This window comes from Callorhinchus milii, unplaced genomic scaffold (genome assembly GCF_018977255.1).
Source record: "Callorhinchus milii isolate IMCB2004 unplaced genomic scaffold, IMCB_Cmil_1.0 Scaffold10, whole genome shotgun sequence".
Lineage (NCBI taxonomy): Eukaryota > Metazoa > Chordata > Chondrichthyes > Chimaeriformes > Callorhinchidae > Callorhinchus > Callorhinchus milii.
In genome coordinates, this window is record NW_024704751.1 from 15,066,431 (window position 1) to 15,082,851 (window position 16,421).

The window sequence follows — 16,421 nt, forward strand, 5'->3', positions numbered from 1 at the left end:
TCCTAAACGCAACTCAATCAGTGAAAAATGTAAAAGATTTGGCCTGGAGTCCAGCTGAACTACAGACCACTGGGCTGTGCCGATTCCATAGTACCCCAAACGACAATCTAATCGCTAACCAGTGACCCCCAGAACGTGTCACCAGTCTGGATGGTGGGTCAAGAATCAATTGGGCTTAGCTGGAATGTTCCCCATGTCTTATTAGTTGCCAATGCTCACTTTCTGGGCTCGCATCAGAAAACAGAGACTCTAGCAAAATATAGATAAGTTTACATGGAGTAGCAAATCAGAATTATCCAGAAACTTCATGAGAAGCAAATTAGGCTGGGTCAAGATGTCTCAAAGCGCTTCACAGAATTTACTGTATAGTGAATTGACTGTATATTTGTGGGTGAAACACAGCAACCAATTGCACATAGCAGTGTCCCACTGTGTGACCAAATTGTTATTTTATTTATTTCCTTGAGGGATTATTTTCAGGCATGTGGAGTCCGAATGCCATGGTTAAGCAACTTTAAAGATGTAAATTATTGTTGTTTATGCTTCACGTCGTCCCAGATATTTTTATATGAGCAGATCAAGATTACAATAGTTATCATGTAGAAATTGCTAATACAAACAAACAAATCTGAGGAAAACACAAGAAAACAATTTCTCGCTGCTGAAAAGCAATAACGCCTGTAATTCGTCACACAGGCAAAAGAAGCAAACTTTAGCAACTACTGATATTGGGCCCAGCAAAGGATCCCTGAAAACGAGCCACAACTCAGAAATAACCCCATTGCTAGCATGCTCAACCTATTTTTAAAATGTGGTCAGGGTGCTGACTTGTACATGACAATTAATCAAGATGTATAAGTAACAAAGACTTTAGATTGCTCCGCTAGATTTGTCCATTAGGCGCTGGGTACATTCCATGGGAGACACTCAAGAATGGGTCCTGAACTAGACTAGCGGGCGTCCTTGAAATACACAAATCACCTCAATGAACTCGACCTCGCTCTCAAGTTTTTCTGTTCAGCATTCTACGCATCTCCATAGAAAGTTAGCCCAATCTCCAAACCTTCGGTTAGTAATTTCAATGACCAACAGACTACTTTTACTTGCGCACAAAAATAACTCAGTTGGCGCGGCCCTAACGAAGATTGCTCTTCCAGTACCATCTGCCAGCACGTCAGACGTGTTGAAAACCAACTGTAAAAGTGTAGCAGTAACAAGGTATTTGTAAATGCATTCGCTCAGCTTTCACTGCAGTATCCAAGCCATGTGTTGGGAGCATCAATCATCCGTTAACAGACTTTTGAGTAATCTTCTGCTGACACAAAACACCACACAAGAGTAGACAAAAGCTTAGAAATAAAACGTCCAATCCAAAATATTCCTTCCTCCAGTTCTTCCCTTGTACATTTCCCTTTTCCTGAAACTGACATTGCTCTAACTCCCCCCTTAATAACTCTTAATTTTGATTCCTCTGGGCCTACAAACATGGGTCAATTTTCACCAACTAAGTTTCTCATTAAAATCACACAAATTGTGCTTTGTTCAATTCCTAACAGACCAATTCACGAATTGAAGGATAGGGCGAAAAAGAAGCTACAAATTATAAAAGGCAAAACTGTATTTTTTTTAATAACCTTTAAAGGCCATTCAAATTTAACTCTGAACTATTGAACAATATAGTCAACTGGGCCGAATGTGCGATTGAACAATTAAATACAGGAAGCCGAGAAGAGGGGATACTGAAATTTGTATGCTGATACAGCAAGGGAACTGAAGTCCTCTGTGAAGGAAACGACATGCAAGAACTTTCATTTAAACAGGGTATTTTTTTTAAAAAATTAAAAAGTTGAATACAACAAAAGTCGCCCGTCTTGGGGAGCCATTTGATTTATCTAAAGATGAAATCATTAACACATACCATAAGCAAGCATACCCAGACACACTATCCAACAGAGTTCGTCCTCCAGGCCCCTTTCTAGTCATTAATTGTCCTGGCACTTTCTGCAGCTGCCTTAAGCTATCAGACCACATGACCGCAAGAAAATTTGAAGACAGATCAGCATACCATTAATTTTTTTTGGAAGCCTAAAGAAATTTACAAGAACATCAAAAGCTTTGATGATTAACCATATACATGCAGGAAATGACAAGCCTGCCTTGGAAATACCCTCACCTCACTAGAGACTTAACTCCCGCACCGCCCCCCCACCCCCTTCCCCATTTGCAGTTCCCGAGGGGGAAAAGAGGGGAATTAAGAGCCAGTAGGGCTTACCTTTGTGCCAAGGATTTTGTATTGCCTTAAAGGCAATATGTATGACATGTTTATTGGACTATAAATATATATAATACATATACTAAACCAATCCACAATCATACAAAAAAGAACTATTACCTTTAAAGATTTATCAAATTGTAGCACCTTTCAACAAGACCTTATTTTTAGCAATCTCAAACTCACACGGCAGATGCTTTTGCAAGGCTCATAGCAGGAAAAAGAGAAAATGTTAGCACCAAGTCTTCACGGGAACATCACCCACATCAGAGCAGGCCAGCTGGTCAGTTTGCTCCAACTTAACCAATCTTTGCCAGCAGGGGCCACAAGTTGTAGTGCAGCAACAATCCACCATTTTGTGGTTGCATTTTGACATCTTGATCCAAAGATGAAAGGAGTAGAGAACACCTAACTACAAGATCACTAGAATGGGGTTGGGAATTTTAACAGCGTGTAATGAAGAGTACAAAGGCAGTGTGAACGGAGATCCCCTAGTTATAAAAACGTTAAAATTTAACCCCCCCGCTTTGTCCCACGCAAAGGCGTCACGTAATTGACACCTGATGCAGGGCGATAAATTCTACATGTCTGAGTTCCAATATTTGCTTAATAAAAGTTCGGACGATATAAGCAAAACATCAGTATGAAAGCTGAAGGCCTCGTGGGGTAAACTGAAATGTGGTAGTACTTGTTTTGTAACACGTGAGGGAGCTACACCAACCGAGCTAACAGGCTTCAGTGGCAGGAACCTTGGACTGCAACACTACTGACCCATGTCAATGTTTGAAAAGCAGAACGCTTCACCACTTTTAAACCCTGGATCAATAAATACTCCCCAAACCTTTTCCAACCCTACCAGCGGCAGTTAATTACGGGCAAATACGTGAATTTTGTCAAATGTTGATTTTGCAGTTCTCTTCTCGTCGTTGATGCAACTTCAATGTAAAAGCACCCACTGGAAATTTCAGAAGCCACCAGTACAGTATTCTTAGGCCTCCACTTCAGGTTGTGTTTCCACATGCAGGCATCGAATTGCAAACCTTTGATTCAAAGCCAGACCAGGAACAACCACCATTGTTTTTAAAGCATGGGCTAGCAGAGAGCCATTGGTGAATCCAATATTTGTAGGCTAAACTAACTGACTCGATACAAATTAAAATGACTTGAAACATATTTGGGCGCACAGTTGGCATTCACCAATGTATTCAGTGTGTGGTAAATCCCATGAGCACAGAAACAGTCAGCCACGCCTTTGCTGCAAGGATCACAATGCTGAGATGAGAGCCACAGCTTAACATACGTCCACTCCAAAATTGTGCAGAGGTTTTAAACTCACTCTGACAAAAGGCTCATCTTCCATTTTCAATCCTGGCAAAACTGGTTTGTTAAGACACGTTTCTAGCAGTGTATTAATTGCCGACTGAGCAGAAATGCATGGTTCTTCATCCGTAGAGCCCGTCTTATCTGGCTCGATGCCCAGCGTTAACAAAAACCCTCCAAAGCACACAAATTGATTCCATGATCACAATAACCAGCATTACAACTGATCAGAGCCTACGAGCAACGCATCCAAGCACTCAATACTCGGGAACCTTATCTCTCTGTGCTAAGCATGTTCCCACATTCTTTCACATTAGTTAAACACGAACAGATACGTGGGGTGTGGGCTAATAGTTAAATGATAAAAGACCCAGACAAAAATCTACCTGTAGTTTTGCTCCAGCTCAAACGTAAACCAAGATTTTTATAAAGCTGCAAAATTCATTCCTATAGATTTTCTGATTCACTTCAACTGTCACCTTGTGCATTCGGACCATAGAAACGTACGGTGCAGAGGAAGGCCATTCGGCCTATCGTATAGATGCATTAAAATATGCAACTAAAAATCATTGCATAAAGCATAAAACCATATGGAAAATAAGAGAATTCTTGTCATTTTTTCTTGAGATGGACAAACATTGCAGTGCAGCAACAATCCACCATTTTGTGGACAATTGTGGTTGCATAGTGACATCTTGATTTTTTTTAAAAACATTTTTTGTTCAAGAAACAAAATATTTTCCTCCGCCTCCCCACTCATTCCTCCTTGGGTTTTCCACAGGATACGACTCCACAGTACCTTACCCAAGTGGCAATTGTTGCTACATGAGATTGCCTGCGTTTCCCTTGATCTGCAAACCTAGCCTCCTCCCTCCCCTTTGTGAGTCATCCCTTTCGCAGCTAGTGTTCCAGTCGATTTACTAAGATTGTCATTTTTTAAGTTTACAATTTGCATACCTGGGGATGCACAAAGAGAAATTATTGCAATTATTTGGAAAAACAAGTATTGCGATGAATGACTGGGAATCAGCATCTCATCCTCAACTGGACCATGTTGACTCAAGTGGCCCGAAAACAACATTCCACTTCCAAGAACGCAAACCAAGAGCCTTTTTGAGCAAACACGAATCCAAATTTTGAACCAAAATCCGCAGAATCTTTCATTACACTTCTCTGACCACCCACCTTCCCCCACCACCTTCAGCATTCAGTGGTGCCGGAGAATATACAGCATGTACAAGGAGGAGGAGTTGTACTATTAATGTTCGCGGAATATGCTTATCGTTGCTGTGCTGCCCTAAACTTTCAAATCTTATTTTCTTCCTGAACTGAATCCTCTCGACTTCAAATATTGACTGTATTAGTTACCCCCCCCCACCCCCAACACACACACACACACACACGCATGCACGCACCCCAGCCCTGTTACCCATTCATCCTTCACTATTTCTGTTAACATTCCAAGTAGGCTTCAGGAAATGCTGAGCAAGAAAAAAATAACTGCGAACGCAGAAAACCTGAAATTAAAATAGAAAAGGCAGGTATAGCAGTTGGATGAGAACCTGAAAGAGAGAGACAGGTTAATGCTTCAGGGTACTCATCAAAATAATCAAAGGCGCATTATCCTACCCCACCTCCCTGAAACATTCTGCCCCTCCATGAGGCATTTGACTCTTTTCTCCATACAATGAGGAAACAGCTGCCATCCTGTGGTACTTTGCACAGTAAAGGGGGGAGCGGCGGGGGTACATTATTCACAAGCTAATTGACAGTGGGGATATTACAGCAGTTTATTCCTGTCTTAACCGGGTGTCCATAAGGACACCCTTTCCATTGGTGGGGTTGTTGTACTGATCACGAGCAGGAAGCCTGGCCCAGCCTTCTCTCTCACCACCCATCACCCTTCCCCTTCCCTCCCTGCCGAGGTGAACTACCAATCATCTTACAGTCTGCAATCAAGCCAAACACAGGCAGGATCATGGTTCGTCTGTGGTTAGTGTGCTTCTGCTTCTCACTGGACAAACTCACCGGGCCGTCCACGGAATGCTTCGTGGTGAACGGTCCCACCCAAAACCTTAGCTTAACTCTTCTTTTCCACATGCTGATGAACCCGCTGTTCAGGAATGTTAACATATATTCCCCCTCCGCCCCCAACTCCTTGGTATGTCGAGACCAACTAACATTTTGCTGCTGCCGGCACACAATGGCAATGCAGACCACCATTACACTTCCCCACTACAGCCTGCAGTGAGTGGGATTATCTCTCGCCATCAACAAGCTGTAACCAGTTATCGAGGAGCTAAATGTGGCAGGGAAGCCAACTGTCAACTGCTTGTGTGCCAATCTTCCTGTCCCTTCCCAACTCGTACTCAATCACAGATGTAGTGTCTCAGTATAGTCCAAACCTAGGCCCTTGGCTGTAAAATCTTCCCTGCTCTGTGGCTCACACCACATGGTGCATTGACCCACTTGGGGTGGGGGGGGGGGGGAGGGGGAGGGAGGAGATGGAAATCTCGAACAGCAAACATTAACGGAACATAATTACAAACCACAATATTCAAGAACCACGTTGAATAAAAAAAATCAAGTTACAGGAAAGGGAAGAGAATAGACAAACTAAAAAAAAAATTTTTTTTTTTTTAAAAACAGCCAGTTCAGCTCTTTCAAGTATAATTCAGAGAAGAAAATACATAGTACATGATCCATCCCATCTCACTGTTGCTCATGAGCTGTTGCTGCCACATTTACCTACATAATATCAGTTGCTGCAATTCAAAGCGGCTCATTATGCAAAAGGGGGTTCTTGAGACATTTCGATGTGACAAGGCGCCAGATCAAAACCAATGGAATTTTTATTCAAAGTTAAATATTGTTAAAATCCTGCAAAATCAAAAAGTCCTAGACAGCCCACAAGAAAGTCTCTTTTCCTGACATATATATATATATTATATATAGTTAATACACGCACACGAGAACGGCATAATCATAATACTTGGGATTGAAGACAGCGCCTTTCACATTGGGAGAATGTCACAAAGCGCTTCAAGGGATTTTACCGTAAAATGCAGTGTCGTGCGGCTTGCGAATTACCGTGACGACTAGCCAAGTGCGCGCTGCAACGTCCCGCGAGCAGCCACGGAAGCGCAGGGATTTTACGAAGGAACGAGAGCCCAGTCAGCGCACTGAGCGAGACCAGCACAAGTTCTCTGAGCGAGCGAGCGCGCGATGTGTGCGTTTAATTGAGCGGCTTCCCCCGCATCTCACCCGGAAGAGTTTAGGCGCTTTTCCTCTCTTTTTTNGAATAACTTGAGCTGAGATGTAAACATGGAGTGCACCGGAACTGGGTCTGGGAGTGGAGCAAAGGCAGCCAGTTTGTGGGGGACAGACATTGAGGACTGACCTGGTGATGTTCGACATGGATGCTGTCTCCTGTCGGCCAGCGGTGTTTCCCATTGTAACCGCCGCCTCCTCCTCCACCACTGCTCCCTACACCTCCACCGCCTCCTCCACCACCACCTCCGCCGCCGCCGCCCCCTCCCGCTCCTCCCAGCTGCTCCACCGGCTGCCTCTGGAAGAAATAATCCACCATGGCATCGTCCTGCGAGCGGCCCGCAGCCAGTGCCAGCCCGGGCACTGCCAACGGGGGCCCCATGGAGCCTGGGCCTTGCGTGGAGACCGAGCCGGCCACCAGGGCCTGCGAGGCGACGTGCTGCTGCGGCTGGGCACCGGCGGGTCCTGTTAGCACCACCGGCATGTTGTGGGCAACGCTCTGACCGAGTGTGTCCTGGGGAGGCTGCTGTTGATGCTGATACTGTTGCTGCTGGGGGAGGGAGTCCTGCCAGAGCACTTCATTCATACCTTAAAAACACAGGGAACAACCATTCCACCTATACCTAGGGGGAAACAAACACAAAAAAACATTCCCACACTTTAACACGATGTAACAACACAAAAAAAATTGACCCTCTTTTAAATCGAAATGCCATTTTTTTTAAAAAAACTACAATCCTTGGCCTTGTGCAATGGCACATGTCCAGCATGTGTGAATACATTTCACTTTTTTTAAACAATTATATAAATATATATTTATATAATATATAGTCAACATTGCTCACACTTCCTTCAGGTGTTTTTTTTAAAACTGTCAAACATATAGGGTCCGCTTTTTGAAAATATACTTTATATATTTACATGTTATATTTAGCTATAAATTCAACCCCAGTCACAATGTTTACAGGCTTTTTGGGGGAAAAAACTCAGCTATTGAAAAGTTCACTTTGCATGATATATATATATATATAAATATAAAAAGAGGGAATATTTTGCAAAGTCAGCACTGCAGTTTGCATTTACTTAATCCTCTCTCTGCCCCCACCCCCCACATACACACACACGCGCGCGCACACACACACACACAGCTGTGCTTTTATGTCTACTTTTATTATAAAGCAATTCTTTTTATTAGAAGTTTGTTTTGAAAAAAATATTTGGACTTCAAGCAAGAATGGTTTGGTGGTGGTGGTGATGGTGGGGGGGGCAGAGTAACATCTGATAAAGCACAATTATGAGCTAAAACGCATCTCTCACTGACACAATACACGAGTTAAAAACAGGTTTTGCATTTCACAGCAAACCCCCTTCCCTCCATTCACCCGACACAACTCAGCTCCTATAACAATTATTTTCCTCTTTTAGAAAAACCCAAGTCTCCGAATGTTTCATATTTTTTTTTACACACGAAGTAAACCTAAAAAATCCCCAACTCCAATTATAAAAAAAAATCATGTACCAGGGAGGGACATCATTGAAATTCTACCGATTAATATAAAATACATTGCAACACGTGCAAGCAAAGCAGCATTTTGCTCCCCCAACAGAAAAGTAGTTTCAAACATAAAATACTCAAGATTTTCCAAGAACAACCAACCTCCCCCCTCCCCAATTACGAGTACTGCAACAGCTGAATATGGGGGGGGGGGGGTGTAAAAAAAAAAGCCTCACATCTGAAATGTAGGAACACAAGATTTCATTTTCTGATTAAAATATTAATCCTATAAAATATACACACATACACACACAGTCTCAATGCTTAATTCAATAACACCTATTTCTTTTTATGGAAAGAAAATTAAGAGAATTTTCCCCCCCCATCAAGAAGAAAAAATAAATCTCTCTCCTTTTTTCCCCACCCCCTCTCTTTATTTGAAGCAGAAGACTCAAAAGCTTTAAACAACACAAACAAACACACAATTGCCCCCCACCCAAATAACTCGTTTCACCACGAGGAAAAGCATTTAAGAATCAATGCTCCTTAACAATGCATATTTCATACACTTCTCCCCCACCCCACCCCTAACACACCACCCCCACCCCTAACACACCACCCCCACCCCTAACACACCACCCCCACCCCTAACACACCACCCCCACCCCTAACACACACACACACACAAAAAGGCTTTGAACACATGAACAACCTCCTCCACACATTGGAAGCAAAGCAGACTCTCTCTCTCTCTCTCTCCCCCCACCCCCTTCTTTCTTTATTTACTCTCTCCCCCCACCACCCACCCCCCGCCAACCTCCTCCCAACCAACCAATCACCCCCACCCACCCCCCAGAAAAAAAAAGCTCCCTTTTCCAAGTCAAAAATTCGCAATTCCTTTCAAAAAAAACATTAAAAAAAAACTTCTTTTTTCCCCTTAAAAAAAAATGAACAAACAATTCCAGATCTTGGGCACGAAAAAAAAGGCCATCAAAACACCCCCCCCCCCCACCACCCCAATCCCCCTCCACACACCCCCCCCAATCCCCCCTCCACACACACACCCCCCCCAAACCCCCCTCCACACCCCCCAAAAAAACACACAACAAGCATTGCTCCAGCTTTCATCAAAAAAAATAACTACGGTTTCTTTCTCAGACCCCCACTCACCCAACCCCCCCCCCCACACCCTCAAACCCCCCCCCACACCCCTCAAACCCCCCCCCCCCACACCCCTCAAACCCCCCCCCACACACACCCCACACCCCTCAAACCCCCCCACACCCCCAAACACAACACAAACAAGACCCCCCCCCCAAAAAAAAATACATTAATTCTACTCGATTTAACGACCTGCCCCCACCCTGAGAGGAGGGGGGGGAGGGGGGGGGGGGTGTGTGGGTGAGGGGTGGGTCTCAGATGGGATTTATTTCCCCCCTAAAGTGCCCCCCACACGCCCCCACCCCTCAGACCCTGGTACAATACTGCTGCCCTCCCCCCCCCCCCCTCACACACCACCTCCAACCCCCCCCCTCCCCTCCCCCAACACTCACTCCCACACTTCACTCACTACAACAATGGCCCCCGAAGCCCGAGCGCTGATCCGAAGCGGGAGGAGGGGGGAGAGGAGGGGGAGAGGAGGGGGTGTGGGGGAGAGGGTGAGGAGAGGGGATGGGGGGAGGGGGGCGCCCAGAAACCCAACACCCGCACCCCCGGGGGCTCGCCGCCTCCCCCCCTCTCCCTCCCTCCCCGATATCCAGGCCGGCGGGTCGGCCCGGCTCCCGGGCGTCGAGGGCGGGGGTCCGGGCGGCCGTACTCACGGGCGGAGCGGGCGGATTGCGGCGGATTGCGAGGGCCCCCCTCACGCGCTCTCTGTCGTCTCTCTCTCTCTCTCTCCTCTTCTCCTCCTCACAACATGGCGCGGCGCTGGGGACTGGCGCGCGCGGGGCATCCTGGGAGATCTCAGCCTCCCCTCCCCCCTCCCCTCTCTCCCTTCCCCCCTCCCCCTCTCCCCCCTCCCACTCTCCCCTCCCCCCTCCCTCTCTCCCCTCCCCCTCCCACTCTCCCCTCCCCTCCCCCCCCACTCTCCCCCTCCCCTCTCTCCCCTCCCCCTCCCACTCTCCCCTCTCTCCCCTCCCTCTCCCCCCCCCCCTCTCTCCCCTCCCCCTCTCTCCCCCCTCCCCCTCTCTCCCCTCCCCCCTCTCTCTCCCCTCCCCCCTCTCCCCTCCCCCTCCCCCTCTCTCCCCTCCTCCCCCCCCTCTCTCCCCTCACCCCTCTCTCTCCCCCTCCCCTCTCTCCCTCCCCTCCCTCCTCTCCCCCTCTCTATCCCCTCCCCCCCTCTCTCTCCCCCTCCTCCCCTCCCCCTCTCTCTCCTATCCCCCTCCCACTCTCCCCTCCCCTCTCTCTCCCCTCCCCCCCTCCCTCTCTCTCCCCTCCCCCCTCCCTCTCTCTCCCCTCCCCATCCCCCTCTCTCTCTCCCCCCTCCCTCTCTCTCTCTCCCCTCTCTCTCCCTCCCTCTCCCTCTCTCTCCCCTCCCCCTCTCCCCCCTCCCCTCTCTCTCCCCTCCCCCCCTGTCTCTCTCCCCTCCCCATTCCTCCCCCTCTCTCCCCCTCCCTCTCCTCTCTCCCCCCTCCCCTTCCCTCCCCCTTCTCTCCCCTCCCCCCTCCCCTCTCTCCCCCCTCCCCTCTCTCCCCTCCCCCTCTCTCCTCCCCTCCCCCTCTCTCCCCTCCCCCTCCTCTCCCCTCCTCCCTCCCCCTCTCTCCCCTCCCCCTCTCTCTCTCCCCTCCCCTCTCTCCCTCCCCCCCTCCTCTCCCCCTCTCTATCCCCCCCCCCCTCTCTCTCCCCCTCCTCCCCCCCCTCTCTCTCCTATCCCCTCCCACTCTCCCCTCCCCCTCTCTCTCCCCCCCCCTCCCTCTCTCTCCCCCCCCCCTCCTCTCTCCCCTCCCCATCCCCCCTCTCTCTCTCCCCCTCCCTCTCTCTCTCTCCCCTCTCTCTCCCTCCCCCCTCTCTCCCCTCTCTCCCCCTCCCCCCTCCCCCCCCCCCTCTCTCTCCCCTCCCCCCTGTCTCTCTCCCCTCCCCCATTCCTCCCCCTCTCTCCCCCTCCCTCTCTCTCTCTCCCCCCTCCCCCTTCCCCTCCCCCTTCTCTCCCCTCCCCCTCCTCTCTCCCCCCTCCCCCTCTCTCTACCCTCCCCCACTCTCTCTCTCCCCTCCCCCCTCTCTCTCCCTCCCCCTCTCCCCCTCCCCCTCTCTCTCCCCTCCCCCATTCCTCCCCCCCCTCCTCCTCTCTTCTTCTTCTTCTTCTCCTCCTCCTCCCACTATTACTACTTCCACTCTCTCTTTGTTTGCAAATAGACCCACACGCTAAACAGATGGCAGCCCCAACCCCCACCCACCCCAATCCATCCAGTGCGCCCCACCCCCCCACCCCTTCCGCAAAGCGCCCTTGCGCGCCCTGCGTCGTCTAACCCGCCCGCCCGAGAACGATACTTGTCGGGATCCGTACGGACCGCTGACCCGCGCGAGGACGGACGGTCGGTCCGGCGATGGACCCGTCGGTCGATCGGTCCGGCGATCGGTCGATCGTCGATCGGTCGATCGTCGATCGGTCGATCGTCCTCGCATCGGATCCGGCGCCCGGTCGCCTCTTGTCGAGGCGCCTCCAAGGGCTTGTCGGCTGGGGCGGGCCGCAGAGCGCGGCCACCGGACGTTTGGGGGGTGGGCCACGCCAGCCCCAGCGGCGCGCGCAAGATGCTCTCGCTCACTTGACCGACTTAATCGCTCTGTTTTCTTCCTTTCTTCCCCCACCACCCACCACCTCACCCCACACACACGCGCGCACACACACACACACGCACACGCGCGCGCGCTCCCAAAGGGCGATTACAATAATCACTGGCACTTCAAATCCGGCCGCAGTTTTTCCCCCTCCCACCCTTTTGTCCCACAGTTTCCACTCTGACCTGCGGTAATTTATACCCATTAGGGGAAGCTCCAAACAAACAGATCGCACGCTGCCGAGACTTTGCTTGTAACACAAGAGGCGTTCATTTTAAAGTATGATCTCAGTTGTGGATGTACATTAATTCAAAGGAATCGAATAACAGATTCCCTATCCCGCCTTTTTTTGGAAAAAAAATTAGTTATTTGCTCCGTGGCGTTTTGTGGGACATTTGCTGTGTTCACGTTGGCTGCTGCGTCCGCCTGGGAGGAAAAAAACCACACGGTCACCACACTTTACAGTAAATCCTGTGAAGCGCTTTGAGACGTCTCAATCAATTGAGGCTTGATAACAGTATGAAGGATGCTTGTGTAAATGCAAGGGTGGTTATTATGTATTCTACATATATAAATATTTTAATAATAATAATTTGCTCGGAGACACTACACCACGTGAAAGGCCTGCAACAACAACAACAACAAATTACATTTGTGTCACGCCTTTCACGTCAGGAGGACGTCCCCATCAATAAAGTTGCCAAATTAAGAGATTTTCTTCCGAAAACTATGCAGCAGGGAAAATGGTACAAAGGGTCTAATTCACTTACAATTTTGAAAATTTTATACAGGATTAAGAATGACTGTATATTTGAATTGCACTCGTTTGTGTTGGTTTAAAAACAGAAGCACGTCTTAAGCACTGGCATTTACAATCCCCCAGTGGGTCACTTACTTATCTACGATAAGGGACAATTATTTCCCAACAATTTATTTGCAGTGATTGTATCCCAATAGATAATCGTTAAGTGAAAGACACCGTCATGCATTATTGACGGAGAATGCATCATGTATCAGGGGGCACAAAATATGCCGTCTCCTCATAAACTGTCAGCTTGGCTCATGTTGGCACAGCACTCTCAACTTGGAATCAATTCGTGAGTCCAATCCAATGCAGTGCTGGTTGGGGGTGGGGGGGGTGGGTGACGTTGGGGGGCATTGCATTGTCGGAGGTGTCCTTTGGATGAGATGATAAACGACCTGTTTAGTTGGACGTTAAAGATACCATGGCACTATTCGAAAAGAGAAGGGAGTTTCTCCTGGTGATCTGGTCAACGGATCCCCCCAGGTAACATTGGTCATTCACTTCATGGCTGTTTATGGGATGTCGCTGTGTGTCGATAAGCAACTGCGGTCGTCTACAAAATACGCAGTGAAGCGCTTTGAGACGTCCTCCTGAACCGATGCACATTGACCTGCCACACAAAGGATAGTGCAGTGTGGTGTTCCCTTCTTGTGTTAGGATGGAATGAACACGGGTCATAATCCGCAATGAGACTGCCGGATGACTGAAAGCGCGGTCAAAAAGGTGCGCGAGGCATTGAACCCCTCGAGGGGCACGTGTGGGGGGGTGGGGTGCGGGGAGGGAAGAGAGGCGTTGAACCAAATGGCCCGTATATCTGCTCTTTGACCCTCTGTGTGATTCTATCTACATAACAGCATGGGATTTCTTGCGAAGCAGAACTGGATAAATACCATATACTGTAAAAATGAAACAAGGCGCTAGTTTAATCTGCAGCAATGAGGAGCTGCAGATTAACTAGCGCCTTGTTTCATTTCAGCCACACAACAAATTGGCAATTGCCGCGCCTTTGTGGAACCACTAGATGTCCTTTTGTAATAAATACCGTGTTCACAAAGTCCTGTTACTACCACGTGGTTTTTTTTTACACAGTGCACTGACTAACAACTGAAACACGTGGAAGAATGATGATAGTTGTAGTCACAAGAACTCACCAATAATAATGAATTGTAATGTTATATCAATATTAATACTTATTATAATAATGAGGATTATTATTATATTCGGTACAAGTGTTTAATTGTATTTAGACGTCCAGAGTGTGTGTGTGTGTGTATGTGTGTGTGTGTGTGTGTATATGTGTGTGTATGTGTGTGTGAGCCCCATCATTTTTGTGGCAGATAATCATCCGTCCCCACATTGGGTGTGACACCTTCCGTAACACAGATGGAGTGATGGACGAGGAAGTTACTGGTATTGTTACGCTCAACGCAATCCTCAGCAGAAAATAGAAATGTATTGTAAGAAAGAAAACACAGGGAAGGGTGACAGGACTTTGTGAACACGCTGTACATGTAAATGCCTCTGTGAGTCTCTCCCGTTGCCCAGTCACTACACTTGACCGTATAATCTGGAAAACGCTCAAAGCCAACCGTCCTAGTTGTGAATTAAAGATGACTTCCTCCTGGATGGTCCCCTATCTAGCTCATCAATTCTGTTTGTTGCTTTAAGCATCACAACCAGATCACCCTTTAACCTCCTCGGCTCTAAGGTATATAATGCAAATCTACCCAACCTCTCGTCAAAGCTAAGCTGCTTGATCCTGGGTATTAATCTTGTGAACAGTAGCTGAATGACGTCCAAGGCTGAGCTAAGCTGAGCTGACATCTCCCTCTGGGCAGCTCCTCAGCCTGACTCAGTTCCTAACCTCTGGGTTAGGATGGTTGTGAATTCGAGGCTGAAACTCCAGTGCAATGCTGGGGGAACTGCTTCGCTGCAGATGAAACTGTTGTCAAGGACGTTACGCTTACCATTGTCCCATAGCATAGTGGTTAACCCTCTCTCCTCGCCAGCTAGTGGACCCGGGTTCGATTCCCGGGCAGGGCAAAACCTTTAGGCAAGTTTCATTACTCCACACGCCTCTGTGTCCCCAACAGTAAGCAGGAACCTGGTTGTTAGGCGGATCACTTTCCCAGGGGTAGTAATCCCTCAAAAAAANTATGGTCACTCAATCCATGTTTGTTTGTCGATACTGCTCTGTGCAAGCAGCTGCATCGTTTCGCCCACAAAATATACAGTCAATTCACCTTAATATATTCTGTAGAGCGCTTTGAGATGTCTCAACGACATGAAAAGGCGCTATATCAAATGCCCGGAGTATTACACGTTATGATAATATCAAATGCAAGGGTTATTCTTATATTAACATTAAGAGACAGTTATCAAAAAAAATCGGAACATGCCTTCGGTCACCTCCTACTTCTTACTCGACACCCATCTCTCTGCTGATTGAGTTCTTAAGAGACCTTGATTTTGACGCGTGCGACGTGTTGTGAACACAAGTTTCTGGAGTTTTGGTGGGAGCTTGTAGTAAATCTCTTCTGCCTCCAAGTGGCGTTCTTCTCCATCAGAATCCATGCGAAAGAGAAGACAAAGGAAAGCTTTGATTAACTCTTTGAAAAATTAACCGCACACGTTGCTCAGCCTGTTGCTAGGACACTCGCTCTTCAGCACAGAGGCTGGAGAAAAGCAGCGCCAATAGCCAAATAGCACCCAGAGCGTTATCGACGGAACACGTCAGGGCTCTGAGCTCACAGTCGAGGCTGCCGTTCCAGTGTCGCGCTGGGGGGAGCTCTGCGTTGTCAGCGATGCCGTCCTTCGGTTGAGACGTTAGGTTTCATCACTGGCTGCTCGGGTGGATGTCAAAGATCCTGGGGCGCTAGTTAAAAATACCCTCTCTGCTTTCCGAATCCTTTTCAAAACCTTGCCTGTCTGCCCTCTTGGTCAACTCCCCCCGACCCTTCTCGCCCCCGCCCATTCCGCACACACATATGTCACCCTGACTCACATGAGCTCCCGTTTCTGTGACGTAAAGTTGGGACGTTTGCCTACGTGAAAGTTACTGCACCAACGCATGCTGTAGTGGATGTTGGACTTTGGATGACATTTCAAAATGTTCCTTCCACCACTAATGTTTACAATTCCTCACCCCATCCATTTACTGGAACAAGTTATGAATCATAATTATCATGTTTACAAGTCCGAAGCTAACATCCAGCTTGTTTTCATTTTGTTTATCCTTCTCCTTCTGCCAACCAATGTTGGAACGTTGTTTAAATAAACGGGAGGGTGACAGTAATAATAATAATCTTTGCATTTGATTTATATAACGTACTTCCGATATGAAAAGAGCTATCTCAATGTAATCTTGTTGCTGTTGAAGTGTTATCATTTTTTCGAGAGGTCTCCAAGGACTTCACAGGATAAATTGTAAAGTAGTTTGACAGTGTATTTTGTCCGTGTAACATAGTGGCCAGCTGCGCACACGG

At 47.9% G+C, this 16,421-nt stretch overlaps 1 protein-coding gene across 8 annotated transcripts in view; it reads right to left on the minus strand.

Moving 5' to 3' along the window:
* The window catches only part of pum1 (pumilio RNA-binding family member 1), a 41,517-nt gene extending 31,173 nt beyond the window's left edge, over positions 1 to 10,344 (minus strand). For 7 of the 8 annotated variants that reach the window (XM_042338398.1, XM_042338395.1, XM_042338393.1 and 4 more), the window contains exons 1-2: positions 10,178 to 10,344; positions 6,993 to 7,485 (exon numbers count right to left, since the gene is read on the minus strand). In XM_042338398.1, the coding sequence (XP_042194332.1) occupies positions 6,993 to 7,448 (456 nt within the window). In that variant the 5' untranslated portion in view covers positions 7,449 to 7,485; positions 10,178 to 10,344. The remainder of the gene's footprint in view (positions 1 to 6,992; positions 7,486 to 10,177) is intronic. The other variant, XM_042338392.1, reaches the window with a different exon arrangement.
* Positions 10,345 to 16,421: the final 6,077 nt, after the last annotated feature.